Source organism: Cervus canadensis, chromosome 24 (genome assembly GCF_019320065.1).
Source record: "Cervus canadensis isolate Bull #8, Minnesota chromosome 24, ASM1932006v1, whole genome shotgun sequence".
NCBI classification, from domain to species: Eukaryota; Metazoa; Chordata; class Mammalia; order Artiodactyla; family Cervidae; genus Cervus; species Cervus canadensis.
The window spans coordinates 22,192,146-22,211,461 of record NC_057409.1 but is presented as its reverse complement, the minus strand read 5'-3'; the positions used below and the strand labels follow the sequence as shown (position 1 = coordinate 22,211,461).

Here is a 19,316-nt window from a genome sequence, read left to right as displayed (position 1 = left end):
AGGGCTGAGTGAAGATACTAGAGGTCATAAAATATCTCAGCTATACTTTTTTTTTTTTTTTGGCTTGTTTTACATTTTTGACCATTAAAAACATACTCATTATATAAAAAAATTGGGGAAAATATTCCAATGCTGTTTTTGTTTTTTCACAGCTAATGTGAGGCGATCGAAGAATACTGATTACGACTTAACATCGGTATGGTGTTTTATACTTGCAGAGTGCTTTCATTGGTGTTTGACCATCACGAAGAGTGTACTTGCTATCATAAATGGGCTGTGACTGACGACAAGGAACAAGGCACATTCGCCAGCACGGTTCTTGTTAAGCAGGTAATCGCCTGTTTCCTTGCTGTTTCCCTAATCGACTCTGGGCTTTTTTTAAAGGCAGGAATGTGTCTTGTTCCACGCGGCATGTCCAATGTTTAGCACAGTGCCTGGTCTTAAGAGAGACATCCCTGCACGTTAGTTGCATGAATAAACAGATGGATGAGGCAGTTCTTAGAGAGCATACATTTTAAAAGCAGGTATTTGCACTTGTATTTGCTCCAAGTATAGTTGGAAAAGATTCCATTGCTTTTGGTACAGGTGTTTTTATTGAACAGTTTCTCTGAGAAATGTTCAAGACCAATACAGCTGACTGTGAGTACCTTGACTCCAGACTGCTAAAACTGTGATGTGTGATGTTAAAAGCATGAAAAGCCTCTCCTTAGCATTCTTCTGGACTCTGCAGGGGTAGTGAGGTCTGACCCTATCCCACATGACTTCCAGCCTGCTAGATTTTTTTCTGTTGATGCTTTATGGAGTTTTGTCTGATTCAAGGTCAGAAGTAAGTGGCTAAAATTGACAGACTGACATGAAAGAGAACTGACTTCGGAGGCCATCAACCAGAATCCCCACAGGGCAATAACTCAAGCAACATTTACCACTTCCATTTCAATGAGAAAAATGTTTCCAAATTCCAGGAAAAGATTTTCTCATCAAGGTGTGAAAACTAGCACAAAGAAACATTTTCACTGTGAATTTTTCCCCTAACAAATTTCTGAGTCCAGAGTTAGCAGAAAAGGAGTGGTAAGAACAGTATTTTATTGTCATCACTACGACCTTTGTGGCCTTGGTCATGACCTGTGACTTTCTTTCATTCTTACTCCTTGGTCTGGAGGATGGGAAACAGTACAGACTTAGACTTAGGAGACCCTAAGGACGGTGCCCAGGACACAATAGGCTACCGGTGATTGAAGAGGAGAATATGAAGAGGAGAATAACAGTGAGAACAGTAATAAAGGAAAACACTGTCAAAGCAATTTGAGTTCTGGCTAATATAAGGCAAGGCTTCCCTGGTGGTTCAGCGGCAAAGAATCCGCCTGCAATGCAAGAGATGCAGGAGATACAGGTTTGATCCCTGGGTCGGGAAGATCCCTGGAAGAGAAAATGGCAACCCAGTCCAGCATTCTTGCTGGGAAAATCTCATGGACAGAGGAGCCTGGTGGGTTACAGTCCATAGGGTCGCAGAGTCACACAATACCGAGCACACACATATACACACAATATGAGGTAAATAGTTTAACTGAGTTTTGAGTGCTTAAAAATATATACTCAAGTTCTCTTGCTTGGGAATTACACTTTTCCTTATTGTAAATGGACTATTGATGCTTATTTTGATATTTTGGTAAGTGACTGATCAGAAAGAATTTTGATTAGAATTAATCAATGTGTTTATAGAACATGGAGTTACAAACCTATTGAGACTATTTTATAAAATGAATAGAAAGGAGCTGGTGTGGTAGAGTGAATGTTAATCTGCTGTCTGCCAGGGTTTGTAAGAGCTTTTGGAGCCAGAGAAATGGTGGCTCTGAAAATGGCTAGGATGTGAGCTTGCCTTTTACCCAAGGAAACCATCAAAGCAAAGCCCAGTGAGGAACAGGGCACTATCTTAAGGAAGTTTAATGCTCTGTCCATGAAATAATTGACTTATAAATAGGGACACAAGGTGAAGAAAACCTTGGGGCAGTTCCTCTTTTGCTTTTGCTCCGAAGTGATGAGAAAAGTGCATTTCAAAGCATCAGGAAATGTGACCTCTGCATTTCCTTAGCTAGTCTGACTTTTTAAAGTGTCAACTTTACACAGCAACAACCCCCTGATCTGCCGCGGTTAAGAATCAGCACATGTCCTAGTTAAACTCGAAGTTTGAATCAGTAGAGTTAACATGTACAGATTATGAAACTTCAAGGCAACAAGGTTATGATAAAAATATACTTCAACAAATTGACAACAAAAATCACCGGCTTCTTCTTAGATGTTTTGGTAGGTATTTCAGAATCCTGCAATAGCTCTAGATCATTATTGGGACATCACATATAAGTGCCCCTGCTATTATATTCCACTGATTCAACGTTCACAGAGGAATGCATCCAAAGAGGAATCTAGTGTATAAAAGATGGGTCAGAAAATCATAATAGGCTGAATACTAAGAAAAGAAAAACTTCACAGATGCAGAGAAATGGTTTCACAGAAATATGAACTGAAATATGAACACAATTATTAGTATACATATTTCTCAGTGACTTTCATATAATAGGGGAGCCAGAAGGGTATATCATACACTGACATGAAGGTGATGGTTGTACACAATACAAATGCTCTTCCCTTCGACCCCCAATCCCCTTTTCTATCAAGATTTTAAAATGTATCTATACCCATGTAGGCATGATTGAGAATCATGGAATGACAGAATCAATCCTTTGATGAATAGAATCGAATTCCCCCAGGCCTTTCACTCATTTCATCCCAGGGCCATCTGATGTTTTAAGTTATGCAATGAGCATTCACGTACTTGTTTTCATGCTAAATACCAGAGCCTAAGGATTTCATTGATTACAGTGCTTGTTTGATCACTACTGGCAATTCATTACTCTGAAAATGAATACTTCAGGGACACTTGGGGGGATGTTTCATGTAGTCAGCTCTGTGTAAAATTTCCATAGTCAATGATGCCAGGTGTTGGATTACAAAAGTCATGCTATGCAAGACTTGCGTTTTTAAAGTTCTTGCCACAAAAGAACAGTTTCCAAATTCTTTTCCAGGGTCTGGCTCATTGCAGACATAACATTACTCTAGTCAACCCTGTAAAGAGACAGCACTCATCTACAGGGGACACTAAAATATTTACACAAAGGCCTTTGTGGAGGCAACGAGCTGATCGCATATTGTATTCCCATAATCCTTGCAGCATGATTTTGAGACATCAGTTTGAATATTAAAAAGTGAATTTTACAAGGATATAAGGTACTATCATGAAAAGGAAATTATGCCTGACCATGGGGATTATGCTAGTGAAATAGTCAAGATTTTCTCTCAGATCTTTGGCCCTTTCATTCTGCACACGTTCGAGGTATGTGCCAATCTATTCGGTTATTTCTTTATCATCAAATATGAAGTGACGTGCGCTGTCTGCTGCCATTGAACACACTAGTCCATGTTCTCCGTTTGGTGTCTGGGGATGGGTGTCTGAGTATCATTTGAACAACGGTGACTGAGGAGTCATCAGAATGGCTGTTTATCACAATGACCTCCATTAGTTCTCCTTTGTTCAAAGGCAGCTGGGCTGTGAGTTTACAGAGTACCATGTTCAGGCATGTACTTGGGTCTGCAGATTTAACACGACACTTTGCTTTTTAAGCTCACTTTGACTTTCAAATCAAAGACAACTGAGAATACTAGCAGCGCACAAAATAGTCAGGTAGACGGTCAGCACACTTTACTGAGAAATCTGCAAAAAGAACAAGGTTAGGACATTTGAAAGTAGCTCTCTCCCATCCTTCCCCCCCGCCCCAGTCTATTTAGTTAGAGGGGTTTTCAAGTATTCTTTTAGTAGGTGAGTTAAGGACCCATGACCCCAAATTTACAAATGAAGGTAGAAAATACTGATATGGTATGGATGGGCAAAGGGATTTAAAGAATTACAAAAAAGTATGTACTAGTCAGAGAAGCAGAGCTGTGGACAATGTGTGAATATTGAAAGAATTTGCCTTGCCAGCTGGGTTTCCCTGGTGGCTCAGACAGTAAAGAATCTGTCTGCAATGCAGGAGACTTGGGTTCGATCCCTGGGTGGGGAAGATCCCCTGGAAAAGGGAGTGGCTACCCACTCTAGTATTCTAGGCTGGAGAATTTCATGGACAGTGGAGCCTGGTGGGCTACAGTCCATGGGGTCACCAAGAGTCAGACACAACTGAGCTATGAACACTTTCACTTCCAGTTCTTTTCAAAAATAATTATTTGAGCCACATGAAATTGCCATCTTTGTAAGTAAAAAATGGTTGAATATGGGAAAGTTCATACAGTTCAAAACAACAGGGAAAATCCTGTGTCACGAATCTCTAGGTATTGTCATGTTACTGCCTTTGGCTTGTCCTCCAATTTTTTTACATAGATTTTTTTCGCATCTCAGGAGACTTAACCTGATTTACTGAGTTTACTGTTTATTATTTGTACTGGGAATTAATACCACCACTTTTAAGAATGCTCAGAGCTCACTACTAAAGAGAGTCCTATTTCTCCACAATACTCATTTTATTTGGAAAAGGCATAGTCCTTTCAGGACCCCAGAAGATACCCACCAATGGCCATCACTACAGCTTTTGAAATTCTGCCCACTGCCCTCTTCTTAACCAGCTGCAACTCTGGTGGCCTGAACTGAGCAGGCAAGTTCCAACAGTTAGGTCTGCTATCCATATATTTCAAGCATGTGGTGCCCATGTTTCGCTGTGTGCGTATGTGTGTGTATATAGCTTTTCACTACACTGACCTCTGTGCTGAAAGATATTAGATATGAAAAGCAAAGTATACATTTTTGTAATTCAGATAACTGGAATAAACACAATTTAGTTCCAGAAATGCAGGATGACTCCAAAATGAATGGAAGTGGGATTATCTTACCTTGGTACTGAACGTTCATTTGGCACAAAAAAGTTAAGGTTCAGTAAAACCATACGGAGGGAAGTGTGAGGCTTATTAGGGCATGCAAATGGAGAGAAGAGAGAACTTACCACAGCCTGGAACATTCAAGACCAAAGGAAGAAAGAAGTAAACATCTGCATTAAAATCTCATTGGAAAGGAGCATAATTGTTTCGTTTCCACCTGTCTAGTAACCAGCATCTTAGACGCCAGTTGGAGAAATCATCAGGTAGGCATTCTGGTCTCTGTGACCAGAGAATACTAATGGCAGTTCATTACTTTTTCACTGGAAAGATCGCCTGAACAGTTGTTGACTCAAATCTAGGTTTGCTAGATTTGAGAACTCACATCTTGTTTGTCACTTCTGTACTGCTTAGTTAGTTTGTGGCCATTCCTGGAAAACCCTTGTCTGTCTCCTACAATCTCTTAGCTCCCACATTCCCTTCCTAATGGGGTTTTCTGCCATTTTTCTTGCGAAGGTTTCACTAAAGTCAAGAGTTATTTGTTCTTTGTTTACTGCTGATTTGAAAGATCATGTCCTTTTCTCTCTCTTCCTCTCCTGCAGATTCCCACCTTTTTCTCTCCCAATACACACTCTCACTTCAGATAGTCCAGATTCTTTTCCAGGGAATTCCGAAATGTGCAAACTTAGCTTCTTTCTGTAGACTGTATCCACAGTCATGATGCTCCTGTGCAGTGGGGGAAATCTATGTTGGATTAATTTGTTCATGGTAAGTGGCTACACTTTTCTTTCCAGGGAGAGAGCAGCTATCTTGATTAATTCAAATTTTAGTTTTTAAGCTGCCTTTGGTGACTACAGGATAATGTATATCTTCCAAAAGACTTCAGTGGTAAATGATCTAGAAAGACCATGCTGAATTTGATGCCTTTGTCTGCAGCCTTAAAAGATACTGAGGAGGACAAGAAGCCATGTGAAACTGTGCCTTACATGAGGGGAGGAAAAAATGGAAGGCAGAGGGCTGGGAGTCATTCCAACTGAAAACAAAGGGATGGAATGATTCTCCATGAAAGTAATAGTCTGAAATATGGCTGCTGAAATACATTGGGGTTATAAGCCCTCCAGGAAAGAAACAGGATGGCGCCCACTTAAAGCACTGCTCAGAGACATTCATAATTAATATATAACATAAGTTCATTTTACTTTTAGGCCAATGCTATGGCTAGCTAATATTTTCTATCTTGTTCATTATTTATGCAGTAAGCTGAGAAAAATCACTTTGAAATGATACTGACCTGCAGTATAAGAAACAAAACAAGCAGATCACTTTCTGCTGAGAAGCAGTGATGGTTTGAAAGTAGGAGAAAAGAAAATAAGTCAAAGGTTCATGGCTTTAATATGGTAGAGCCCCTAGGAACTTTTTATTTACTGGAATGCTATGGGTTGCATTGCTTATCAATTAAATTTCACTTTCAAATATGATGCAAACCTATATTTAGATGTTTTGGGGAGAACTGGAGGAGGGTGCTGAAGAAGAAGTGATCTCTTTCTCCAAGAAGTTCAAAACTACTGTTTTAACGATCTGTATTAGGACACAAGCAGGGCTCTGCTCATTTATTTTTCAATTTAGTACATTTCTCTGGCCAAACATATAGACCCTCACACCTACAGAAGCACTCAAATATACCCAAACATATTCCTACCCTCACCCCACCCCCTGAGTCCTTTGGCACATATAGTTAGATGTCTTGTTAAGAATGAAAGACAGCAATCAACTACTCAACATTAAAGCTCATACTAGTAGCAAACTTACCTGCCCATAAAATGCCACACGATAGTAGCGACCGAAGAGTCGCTTCTCTGAATTCACCACCTCTGCAACTTTCAGATATGACCGATGAATATCGTAGTAAAGATCGGATAATTTCTGAACACAGAAACAAAGAGTTTCATGAAGATGATGCCAACATAAAAAATAGAAAATCCTAAGTAATTCTCCAGTGTAATGAAGGATATCTGAACTAACTCCTGGGTTTAGAACACCTACTTTGAAGTCTCTCTGCTTCTCAAAGACTGCAATGATGGGTTTGTTGACATCAGCGATGAGCTCATATCTCTCAGACTTCCAAAGAAACTCCACACACATATACAGCTGCTCCACCAGGATATTCTGCAATTCCCCAAATGAAAATGAGATTTTACACGATGAAGACTGTGTCTCAGCCCTGAAACTTGCTTTCAAAACTATTGCACTGTCAATCTTTTTCATAGTGGGATTTCTGCATTCCTCATCTTTGCAACTGGCAGTTACATCCATCCCGGGAGGTACAGTGGTGTCTTCTAGGATTCTCCTCTTTCCATAACCTTATTAGTCTCTCAAACTTGCTAATTTAAATCTATGAAAAGTATTCAGATCTGTCAGTGTTTTTTTTTTTTTTTTCCATTCCCACAGTCGCAGGCTTAGATCAAACTCCTGTTTCTTCACTCCCAGACACTATGGAATAGTTTGCAGCTAACCTGTTTCCCCTCTCCAGTTTGGTCCTACTGGTCCTGTGTGTAGCTCTCTAGTAATCTTTCTTCCAAAGACATCAACCTGATCATGAGCTTGCCACTGTCCCAAACCTTTCCAGTGCCTACAAACTGCTGCCTAAACTCTCTAGCATGACATTGAAGGAGGTCCAGAATCAGGTACCAACCTCCCTTTCAGTGGCCCTCTCCTTCAGCACCTTGGCATGGACTTGGCACTTTGGCTGTACCAGATGGTACCACACCATTCTTAGGATGCTTTGTAATTTCCACACTTTTGCCTGTGATGTTGCTGCTGCTCCTTTGAGAACCTTAGTTTCTCATTTGACACTTTTTAAGTCCTAGCAAATGTCAAGACCCAGTGCAAAAGTCTGCAGAGCTTTTATTTATGTTCCATCATCTGTATTCTAATTATTGTCATGCAAAAAATTACTCCCTTTTTAACTGCAGCTGTAGATGATGCCTAGATTTAGTTACTGGGTCTTAGACTGGTTACCCCAACCCTGAAGGATGTTTATCTTTCACAAGATTCTAAACTCTTTGAGAACTGGGATTATGCCTTATTATCTTTGTCTCCCCAAATAAATTTGCCTTACTTATCTTTGTCTCAATGTCTCACATATACTGAGAGCTTAATAAATGTTCAACTGAACCAAATTATATACTTTCTAAAGCAAGCGGATAATACTGTTGGAATGTTTTCAGTGTCTTTTCAGAAAAGATTTTAAATGGTTTGAAATAGTTAATGTAAATGTGTAGTTACATTTACTATTTGCAACATACATTAAATTATTGTACAGCCTTATGTAAGATTTCTTTAACATCTCCCTCAAGATTTGTTTTCTGAATCCTTTTTTAGACCTATGTAATATTATGAATAAAAATTAGCTTTTGAAATATTTTATTTACTTGAGGAGGGGAGGTCTATTTTCTTCACTTGAATTGCTGCTAAGTAACTCCTGGTGGAAAGCTTCTTTTGAAAAATAACTGTAGTCTGCATACCAGGAGGTTTTCTGCAGAAACTAGTGAGACTTTCTGTTCAAGTCTATTTGTTAATAAATTTTCCAATGCACTAAAAAATGTGACCAGCTCAAAAAATTTTCAGCATCCCTTACCATATTTACCAAAAGACCAGAGCTTTTATATTTTGTAGAATAGCTGATTGTATATATTTGGGTCCATCTTAGAGAATTAAAAGTTACTTTAAATTTTCATTGAACATTGTACTTTATCAGTGGAATCTGACATCTATTAATCTAGCTTAATTTTAGCCTGCATTTTATTTTGCCTAAGTCATTTTATAAGGTAACTTTGATTTCAGAATGAAATCTTCTCCTCCATACTTAAGTTTAATGTTACAATTCAATGTATCTTCTTACTCAATTACAATATATTCAATAATTTTCATCTAACCTCATTGTATGGTGTGTCTTGCATGCCGGAATCTTCTTTCATTGCCCCTTCTTCTTTAATATTTGGTGTAATGCTCAGAAAAGCTGGCCAGCCCATAGAGAACATGCCTTAAGAGGACAAAGGAAAATGCAACATTATTATTTGAGCCAAATCCTGCTTGGATTAGATAGTGACTTTGTTCATGATGTTACATGTGTTGGTTATAACACTCACATAATCAATGAGATGGTTAGATTATGACTGTTGATAAATACTCTGCCAGGCAACCAGTTTTCCCTTTTTTATAATTTTTGTATTGTTCTCAGCTGACCTGCTTTCTCTAAGGAGCTATTATGGGATTATGGACAGAACACAGGCTTGTGGATTGATGTACTTCAATGTTCTGGTTTAATTAATTTTTTGGAGTCTGTATCCCTTGTTTGTTAAATCAGAGACATTAATATCTAATCTCAAGGATGCTGAAAGGATTCAAAGCATTAGTATTTGAGAAAACACCAGGTTATCATCACTGCCTTCTAAAGACAATACACAGTACTCACTAACTTTCATTCTTTTGCATTATTTAGAAAACTTTTCAAGATTTCTTAGCTTCATGGGTACCAAGACTAAGAAAGATGGAACTTTGCAGATGCATATGAAAATAGTTGATAATGAGTAATGTGCCCAGACAGGGGTCAGATTAGAACATTAAAGGAATATGAGAGGCTAAGAGCACAGTCTGGAGTGACAGACCAGCCCTTGAACGTGGCCCGATCACAAGCTAACCAGGGGGATCTGGGGCAGATTGCCTAATTTCTTTAGGTCCTATCACCTGTAAACAGGTGGGGATAATAGCATCTAACTCATAGACTCCTTGTTAGCAACTAATTGACATACTGCCACAGCACAGAACTTAGTGCAGTTGCCTACCTTGGAGCAAGTGCATTTTAAATTATAATTAATACTTTTGTGGATATTTCCATTTTTAATAATCAGATCATTGGCTATGTGACTAAATTATCACCCCAAAACATGCTAGAAATGATAATAATTATTGCAATTGAATCTTTGTATTAAAAATTCTACTTTCTAATTTTTTATTAGCATTTTTCTTTGGTAATTAAATGTATTAAAATATATGAGGATTGAATAGAGCAGGAAAAGTCATGACATACTACTTCCTGGATGATGATGGTTGTTAGTACAACTGAAGAAGCTGTATTTTCTGGAGTCACCTAAATTCACCTCTACAGTTGTTCCTCAGTATCCACAGAGAATCAATTCCAGGACCCCCAGCAGATATTAAACTCTACAAATGCTGGTGGTCCAGTGGTTAAGACTCTGCACTCCCAATGCAAGGGGCCCTGGTTTGATCCTTGGTCGGGGAACTAGATCCCACATGCCACAACTAAAAGTTTGCATGCCGCAACTAAAGATCGCACATATCACAACTAAGACCCAATACCACCAAATAAATGTTGGGCTTCCCAGATGGCTCAAATGGTAAAGAATCTGCCTGCAATGTAGGAGACCTGGGTTTGATCCCTAGGTCGGGAAGATCCCCCGGAGAAGGGAATGGCTTACCCACTCCAGTATTCTTGCCTGGTGAATTCCATGGACAGAGGAGCCTAGTAAAGATTGGGACATGACTGAGGGACTAACACTTCCTTTTCACAAATGCTCAAGACCTTTATTTTAAAGGACATAGTATGATGAGCCCTCTGTATCTGTGGATTCTCACTGATGGAGTGGTTGGTTCAATCTGCAGACCTGGAATTCTTGCGTACAGAGGGCCAACTGTCTTCTTATCATGTATGCACTGTAGTGAAGGGACAGTTTACTTCTCTGACTTAGAACATCACAACATAGAAACACATTGAGGACTTCAAATATACGCCAATCAGCTGAGATATATGGCAATGAATACAAATATATGCTAATGCATCACAAATAATCACCTTCAATATTTAAAGTTTATAAAACACATACAGTTGACCCTTAAACAACACAGATTTGAACTATATGGGTCCACTTAAGTGCAGATGCCTTTCAGTAAGTACATACTGTAGCGCTGCACTGCCTGTGGTTGGTCAAATCAAAGGATGTGGATATGTAGAGCCAACTGTAAAGTTATCCCCGGGGGTTGGGTGTCCCAGCCTTCTCATTGTCCAAATGTCAGTATGTGTATATTTTTCTCAATGGGTATATTATTCCAATATCACCATTGGTCTAAATGTATTTAGATATTTTTTTGAATATTCAAGATTTAGACGACATTTTGGGCTACAAGTTCCCACAACTTCTCAAACTGACACTTAGTTTTATCAGGTTTCTCAAAATAGTTTTTATGGAACTGTATGGTATCTGATTATGAAAAAAACAGATGAGGAGGAAGGGCATGTTAAATAAAACGAGGATGGTTTTGATGACTTGTCTGTATAAATAGGAAGCACGAAACTGAGCAAGGAGACCCTTGAATTTTATCGTGGACATGAGTCATGAGGCCAAGTCTGGTGTCTTCTTCAAGGCCCTCAAACAAATGAGCTTATTGTCTCAGAATTCACTTTGGTCATTTGTTTCAAATATCTTATTTGCAAAATCCACTGAAACTCTTTGGGAGATATATACATATTTAAAAGAATAAGGGACCAATTATGTTTCCAAAATATTATAACCAAAGTCCATTTCTCTTTTGTTTAGATATTTTAATCTAAACATTTAAATATTTGTTTCTCTTGTTCATACACTGAGTTTTCCATTTCATTTTGAAAGTTAAGATAGTATTATGAAATAGATTGAAGTACATAAACTGAGTTTGAACAAAATTTTACAAGGATACTTTTTTTTTTTTACAAAGAATAAGTCTTTGGTTACTATTACAAAATGTTTATCAGCTGTTAAAGATGGAAATATGTTTAATTAAAGGAAGATTATACTGTAAATTACTATATGTTATAAATTGTCAGAATCAATGTATACTTAAAGAAACTGAAACATGTAGATTATAGATATAGTCCTGATATGTGTGTGGACACGCTCATTTGCTCATCCGACTCTTTGTGGCCCCATGCGACTGTAGCCTGCTAGGTTCCTCTGTCCATTGAATTTGCCAGGCAAGAATACTGGAGTGGGTTGCCACTTCCTACTTCAGGGGATCTTTCCAACTCAAGATTCAAACCTGCGTCTCCTGCATTGGCAGGTGGATTCTTTACCACAGAGTCACCCGGGAAGCCCATGGTCCTGTATATATACTATATTTATTTGTCACTTTTCTGCACTCCTTATTTTGAATAAACAGTTATATGACATTTCAACAGTAAAATGGATTTCTCTTGCAACTTTAAACAATTCATCCATTTCAGAATAAAATCCCAAAGATAGTCTAGCATGCAGACTGGTAACAAAACATGGTCATCATATTATATAAGATGCACTCCTGTTTGCTGAGAACTCTTGAGGTCTCTAAACTTCATAAAGTTTGATGATGGAATTTCTGAGTGGTAAGAACTTTGGGTTTTGACAGAGTAAGTTATGTAGGTCCGAGACAGTTTTTGCTTTTGGGAATACATTTAAAAGTTCCATTGGAGTGAAACTGAATCAGGACTTGGTTTCCTCCACACCGTGCCCTGGGGGTAAAGGAGCCCAGTTAAGTCACTCACTTCCTCCACTGGGAGTTGTTAGTAATGGGTTGCTATCACAGGGGTGGACATCCTCCGGGAGCAGGGATGGTACGCAAATCTTTTCCATTTTCCAGTAACCTATGGCAGTGCAAGACGAAGTTAGGACATTGTTACAAGTTTATGTTAATTAAGCTTATGAAACTATGAATCGTTAACCAGTGAAGCCTTCTCATTTGAAACTAAGAAGTGGACCAGTTAGCCTGGTTGTGCGTAAAATTAACATGATGATGGCATGAAGAGAAAGGTAAAACTTAAAAGTACAGCGTCATTAGAAATATCTGTGAAAATAAACACTGCTAAAACACTGAGATTAATCAAATTTAAAACTAATAAATACAACGTATTTATTAGCTTATTTATCAGGTTTTGACATGTTGATTTCTCCCCACACATGGTCGTCTTACCCCTTCTTTTCAGGTATTCTGCGATGAGGGCAGCTATATGGATGTAACACATGGCTGCCTGTAAGAGAAAAGCAAATAGTGTGAGAGGAAGATTTTACCATCTATCTCATACTAAAGATTTTACCATCAGTCTAATTCAGATCAATCCTCCAAGGTGGGTCAGTATTCCAAATCAGAATATGCAGAGAAATCCTTTTCATGGTAGAACCGAAAATAAGAATCAATTAGATTTCCAAAAAGTACACCCTCAAGAATAAAAAGCATATTTGGGAATTTTTTTTTTTTTTTGGTTTGCTTTTCTTGATTTAGTTTCCAGGTGGGTGGATGAGCTGACTTGAAGAATTTTTCTACAGAATTATCTTCCTGCATTAATATCTATGCTTCTCCTCTTTCTCTAAATAGCATCTGGATATAAATTGGAAGTGAAAATAAGCTGTCTTCTAACTTTTTTTTTTAACCTCCAGCCATGGCCCGGCTTAGAATTTCTGTCATCTTTAAAATGGTAGCCTCAAGAGGAGGCAATTGATAAAATAGTGTGACCTAATGTATTGTGTATGTTTTCTTCAAACAGATTATTTGAGTGACATTTTATTAATCTTTAAAAATCTCTTGCAAAGCCCTAGAACATTGCTGAACACACACTAGATGCTGACCGGCTGAAGAACCCAAATGACTTCAGCATTTCCTTTTGAAGTTTTGTGGAGAACTTCTCCACATGGTCCAAGGGAATTGGAGTCACTCATTTTTGTGCTCACCAAACTGCTATCCAGTGAGGCTTCTGCTCAGATCTACATCCATCCCAGAGCCCTTCACCTGCATTTAGAAGAATTACAGGTTTCCTGGACAAACTCATCTCTTCTCAAAGCAGGGAAATTCTGGGAACAAAGTCGAATTTCCCCACTGAGTGTCTGGAACTGCCCCACGTGGGTGCTATGAGTTGTTGCCCATAAATCCACCAGGGTTTAAACAGACATAGAAAAGCTAGCTATTGATTTATAACTGTCACACACTGGGCTCTCATCAGCGTGGCCCTTAGAACTGTGAACCTTTCCATGGCTAGTTCGATGAGATGCACATGAGGACAGATTACTCGAAACTGCCTTTACTCACCATGATGGTAAGTTTCCCCATTTCACTCTAATTCCAGGGAAGAAGTTTTAACACACACAACAGTAACTTATATAACTTTTAATTTCCAGATACCCTTACAATCATCCTCCCTAGCCTCAGGCTTTAGCATTGGTCTCCACTGCACATCCTACAACTGCAGCTGGTCCCCCTGGACTCTGGCTTTTATTTGATATCATTTGCGTGGAGTCAGGTATCCTTGAATCTTACATGTAAATGTATTGCACAGAACATATTGGGTTGGCCAAAAAGTTCATTTGGGGTCTTCCATCTACTCTTAGAGAGAAACCCGAATGAATATTTTGGTCGACCCAATAAAATCAGATAATATTGACATTAGTGGGGGAATATGGTAACTTTTTATATTCCTGATGTAAATGACAATCCAATGGTCCTGATTAAGAGGACTATGCTGACAAAGAAGGACTGAGTCTTCGCTGATCACCTCAGATAAATCTCCGTTTCTTGCATGAATTTTGGCCATGCTTTCTAGCCAGGTCCTCCGCAGCTCAGGGGTGCTGGCATAGGAGTTCGCCAGGCTGTACTGGAGATCCACCAGCATCTCTGGATCCTTCTCATGCTCCTTCATCTGAGCTGTGGCCATCAAAACAGTCCTTATTCGTTTAGTCAGGTCTTTCACCTCTGCTGGGAAATTGCTGTTCTTTGGAAAACAAAGAGCCTGGGTCATTATCTGTTTAGATTTTATAAGTTAACTCACTTCAAGTTATGCTTTTAGCTATAGCCTGGCATCATGGTCTGGTGCATTCTATATACTGTTCACAAATATGTACATTCTCTGTGGATACATTCCATATATTGTGATTGTGGTGGTGCACATTTGAAGATGAGTCATAGTAGAGTCCACTTTGTCTTCTAGCCTATCTTCTAGTGATAGCATCCTAGCTGTCCTTTGACATCGGCTAGCATCCTCTCTGGCTCTGGTTCAGGTGATTTGCATGTGTCTGCTTCCTTCCCTTGGACTGTAAGGAGATCAAACCAATCAATCCTAAAGGAAATCAACCCTGAATATTCATTGGAAGGACTGATGCTGAAGCTAAAGCTCCAATACTTTGGCCACCTGATGAGAAGTGCTGACTCACTGGAAAAGACCCTGATGCTGGGAAAGATTGAAGGCTAAAGCAGAAGAGGATAGCAGAGGATAAGATGGTTAGATAGCATCACTGACTCAATGGACATGAATTTGAGCAAACTCTGGGAGATAGTGAAGGACAGAGGTGTGCTGCAGTCCACGGGGTTGCAAAGGGTCAGACACAATTTAGTGACTGAACAATAATACCACTTCCTTCCCAGGCACCAGGGCTGGACATGATACTGGCCTGGCCAATCAATCATATCTTTGATACCCCAGGTCACAGTGATTGGTTTAGGGATTGGGCATATGATACAAGGTTGGATCAAAGAGACTCGGTCTAGGGACTTTAATTTGCCACTCACAGATTACTACCAGTGTCCTCAGAATTTCTGAGAGAGTAAGCTCATGGGGACAGCCTACCTGTAAATGAAGTAAACGAAGAAGAAAATTGAACTGAGAGACAGAGAGGCAAAAAAATAGAGGCGGTAGGGGAAAGAGATCTGAAAACATTATATTAATCCCTGGGTTCACTCAAGCCTGTCACCAGGCTCTACCCCAGAACTTTTTAGGATAATGATTGAAGGAGATGTCCCCACAAAATTCTAAAAGAAAGGTAAAATGAATTTGATCAAGAACAGGATTATGAGAGAATCACTGTGCTTTATATATATATATATATATACAAATATATATGCATATATATATATATATATATTTGATATATGTGGTTAGTTTTATTGTTCTATAGCATTCAGCCCCATACCTTGGTAATATCACTTAACAGATTACATGCTCAAAGTGGAAGCAAACTCAATGTCAGGACTCAAAGTGTCAATAAACAAAATGCAGAATTTGTGTTTTTTTGTGATTTTGACATCTCATAAAAAGAATCCAACAGCTTAGTTTATTCCCAATTCCTTAAAAAAAAGTCCACAATGCATTTCTTACTTTCATTTGCTTGTCTCCATTAGCAAAATTATTGGTAATAGCAAGGGAATGCTGAAAACGAGAGCCTCCAATCCCAGCATCAGCTATTAACTGGCTTACGGCCTTGATGAGCTGAAAGAGAAAAGAAAATTGGAACCTCAAGAGTATGTAACTCTAAAATAGTAGGTGTAAATAAAACCACTGAGTTGGGTGGATATATCATGAATTTATCCCTGTAGGCCCAACGAATGTGCTCAGGATCTGGTGGAATTTGGCATCCTAGAAATAGTCATGGTTTCTCAAGTTGTGTATTCTATTATTAGTGGTCCACAACCTTTTCGGCCTCATGGACCAGTTTTGTGGAAGACAAGGGCAGGGGGGACGGTTTTGGGATGATTCAAGCACACTACATCTACTGTGCACTTTATTTCTATTATTATTACATTGTGATACATAATGAAGTAACTATATAGCTCACCATAGTGAACAATCAGTGAGAGCCCTGAACTTGTTTTCCTGAGCTCAGGTAGTAAGGGGAGCGATGGGGAGTGACTGTAAATACAGATGTAGCTTTACTTGCTTGCTTTCCCCTCAATTCCTGTTTTGTGGCCCAGTTCCTAACAGGCCATCGACCAAACTGGGGTTGGGGACCTCTGTTCCACATGATTCTATTTATTCCCTGGCAGAAAAAAGGAAAAGTATAAGTGGAATTATGGACTTTGCTAATTTCTGTCCAGCTGCCCTCTTTCTGTGAATCAGAACTGAGTGTGATGAGCATCCTTAAAGAGGAATCTGATGAAGGAATGGGGATCTGGTTGCCCTGGAAACAGGAAGCTTGTATCAATGCTGAAACAGATGAGTGGTTGTAACAACAACATTAATGAAAACTGGCAGCACTTACTTGTAAGTGCGACCGTACAATTGACTTCTGTTTGTTAAATTCAAAATTCTTCCTCATAAAGAAGTATAGAAGTGCTGATGCTTCCATCTGAGTTGACCGTGACCTGTGGTTACAGCATTTTAGGACTTCATAGCAGAATGATCCGCACAGGTCAGCAGGCCCTTGGAAAAACGCTGAAGGAAACTATGGAGACAGAAGTGCTGGTGAAATGAGCAAATTCCTTCATTTCGCTCTGTTCATTCTCATATTTGATAATTTCTTAGAACAAAATCCTTTTTTTTTAAACCTAGACTTTTTCTATCATTTGTAGGTGGAAGAGGATATAATTTTATTTACCAAGTCTATGCTAGTATTGGGGCTTTCATGGTAGCTCACTGGTAAAGAATCCACCTGCCAACGCAGAAGATGCAGGTTCTATCTCTGGGTCAGGAAGATCCCCTGGAGGAGTAAATGGCAACCCACTTCCTGGGAATTCTTGCCTGGGAAATTCCATGGCCAAGGAGCCTGGCAGGGTACAGTCCATGGGGTCACAAAAGAATCAGACATGACTGACTAAATAACATGTTGTAAGTATCCTTTGCATCAATAATGGATGATTACTCAAAGCAACAGAATGAGAGCTTTGAGATAGTTTCTATTCATTCAACATTGTAAAATCACAAGTCCTCAAAGGGCACTCTTCTGAAGTGGAACAATTTAACATCACAGTTGATGGTGTACATTTTACTCAACTCTCTGCCACAAACACTGAGAACCCAAAGAATTGGTAGCCAAATGCCAATTTTATCCCCTTTTGATATCCAGCAGATAGGCCATCAAGGCTGTGAACTTATTCTGAGACCATGAATCAAACAGTCTAATAAAACCAAATAAATCAACATAGAACCAAACAAACCTTCTTCCCACCCTACTGAGAGACGTAAGGATTAATGCTTGTTTATTGTCAGTAATGGGCCTCCTGGTGGCTCAGACGGGAAAGAATCTGCATGCAATGCAGAAGACCTGGGTTCAATCCCTGGGTCGGGAGAACCCCTCAGAGAAGGGCAAGGCAACCCACTACCGTATTCTTGCCTGAAGAATTTCATGGACAGAGGAGCCTGGCCAGCTATAGTCCATGGAGTCACAAAGAGTCGGACACACCCAGTGACTAATACTTCCACTGTCAGTATCAGTAATAAACACGTCACTGAGCTCTCCATGGAACCTGGATTCTTACCTTGCAAACAAACAGCCTCAAGGAGGCAAACACGTGCTTCAGTGCGGTGGCTGATTGGTTGACTTGGAAAAAGAGCATGTAGGTGTCAAAGACCCTTTTCATCATTGAATTCTGACATTCAGATTGTTGGAGTTGTCTCTGGAAATTCAACACAGCACTTATTTAGGATGAGTGAAAGGACACCTGTGTTCTTTCAAAAAATATTTTCTCTGGACTATGAGATGGTTAGATAGAATCACCAACTCAGTGGACATGAACTTGGGCAAACTTCAGGAGATAGTGAGGTACAGGGAGGCTTGGTGTGCTGTAGTCCATGGGGTCGCAAAGAGTTGGACCTAACTTAGCAACTCAACAACAACAATCTGCTATGTGATAGGCACAATTTTGGAGGCTGGAAATGAACTGCAAAATAAGGTCTTATTCTTGTTCCCAATGAAACGTATATACAGTAGTGACTGAAAAGTTACCAAATAAAAAAATAGAGTAGAAGGATAATATGAAGGAAAGTAAATGCTTTTGGGTGGGTAGGATTACTTTATGTAGAATGGTTAAGACTCCTCTAATGGATGAATTGACATGCGAGCTGAAAAAGTCAGCCCTGGCCAGATCTGGGAGGACTGTCAGAGTTAAAAAAGAAGAGTTGGTACCAGGGACTTGAGTTGAAAAGGAGTTTGTGAGTTCAAGGTGGAGAAAAAAATTGTTGTGTAGCCTAAGCATGGTGGGTGGGAGTGGAGTCAGGAGAGAGGTAGAAGACGAAGAGGTCATAGACAGGCAGGTCCTCGAAGGCACTGATAAAAGAGTCTATAAGATGTATGGGATTTGACTGATATTTCCATTAAGCAATAAAGAATTAAAACATGGATTTTGATTTTTCTACCATCATGCTGACTTTTTACTTGAAAGCAGGACTTTCTTGGTACAATCATTCTGTTTGGTGTAGTCTTTATTCTACCAATTCTACTTTTCCTAATTAAACCCTTAACATTCAAAAGCTCATTAGGTTGAGCTAAAGTTTTAAGTAATTTCATTGAGGTGTAACTGACATACTAATTCAATAGTTTATATTTTATAAAATTTTATTTAAAAGAAATCATATAGAATATGCTCTGTTTGGCTTCTTTTACCGAGCATTACCGAGC

At 39.2% G+C, this 19,316-nt stretch overlaps 1 protein-coding gene across 8 annotated transcripts in view; it reads right to left on the bottom strand.

Moving 5' to 3' along the window:
* DOCK10 (dedicator of cytokinesis 10) overlaps positions 1-19,316 on the bottom strand; it is a 298,093-nt gene that overhangs the window by 13,259 nt on the left and 265,518 nt on the right. For all 8 annotated transcript variants that reach the window (XM_043444648.1, XM_043444650.1, XM_043444647.1 and 5 more), the window contains exons 42-50: positions 18,178-18,315; positions 16,962-17,144; positions 16,082-16,192; positions 14,486-14,701; positions 12,913-12,970; positions 12,488-12,586; positions 8,850-8,956; positions 6,958-7,080; positions 6,724-6,837 (exon numbers count right to left, since the gene is read on the bottom strand). In XM_043444648.1, the coding sequence (XP_043300583.1) occupies positions 6,724-6,837; positions 6,958-7,080; positions 8,850-8,956; positions 12,488-12,586; positions 12,913-12,970; positions 14,486-14,701; positions 16,082-16,192; positions 16,962-17,144; positions 18,178-18,315 (1,149 nt within the window). The remainder of the gene's footprint in view (positions 1-6,723; positions 6,838-6,957; positions 7,081-8,849; positions 8,957-12,487; positions 12,587-12,912; positions 12,971-14,485; positions 14,702-16,081; positions 16,193-16,961; positions 17,145-18,177; positions 18,316-19,316) is intronic.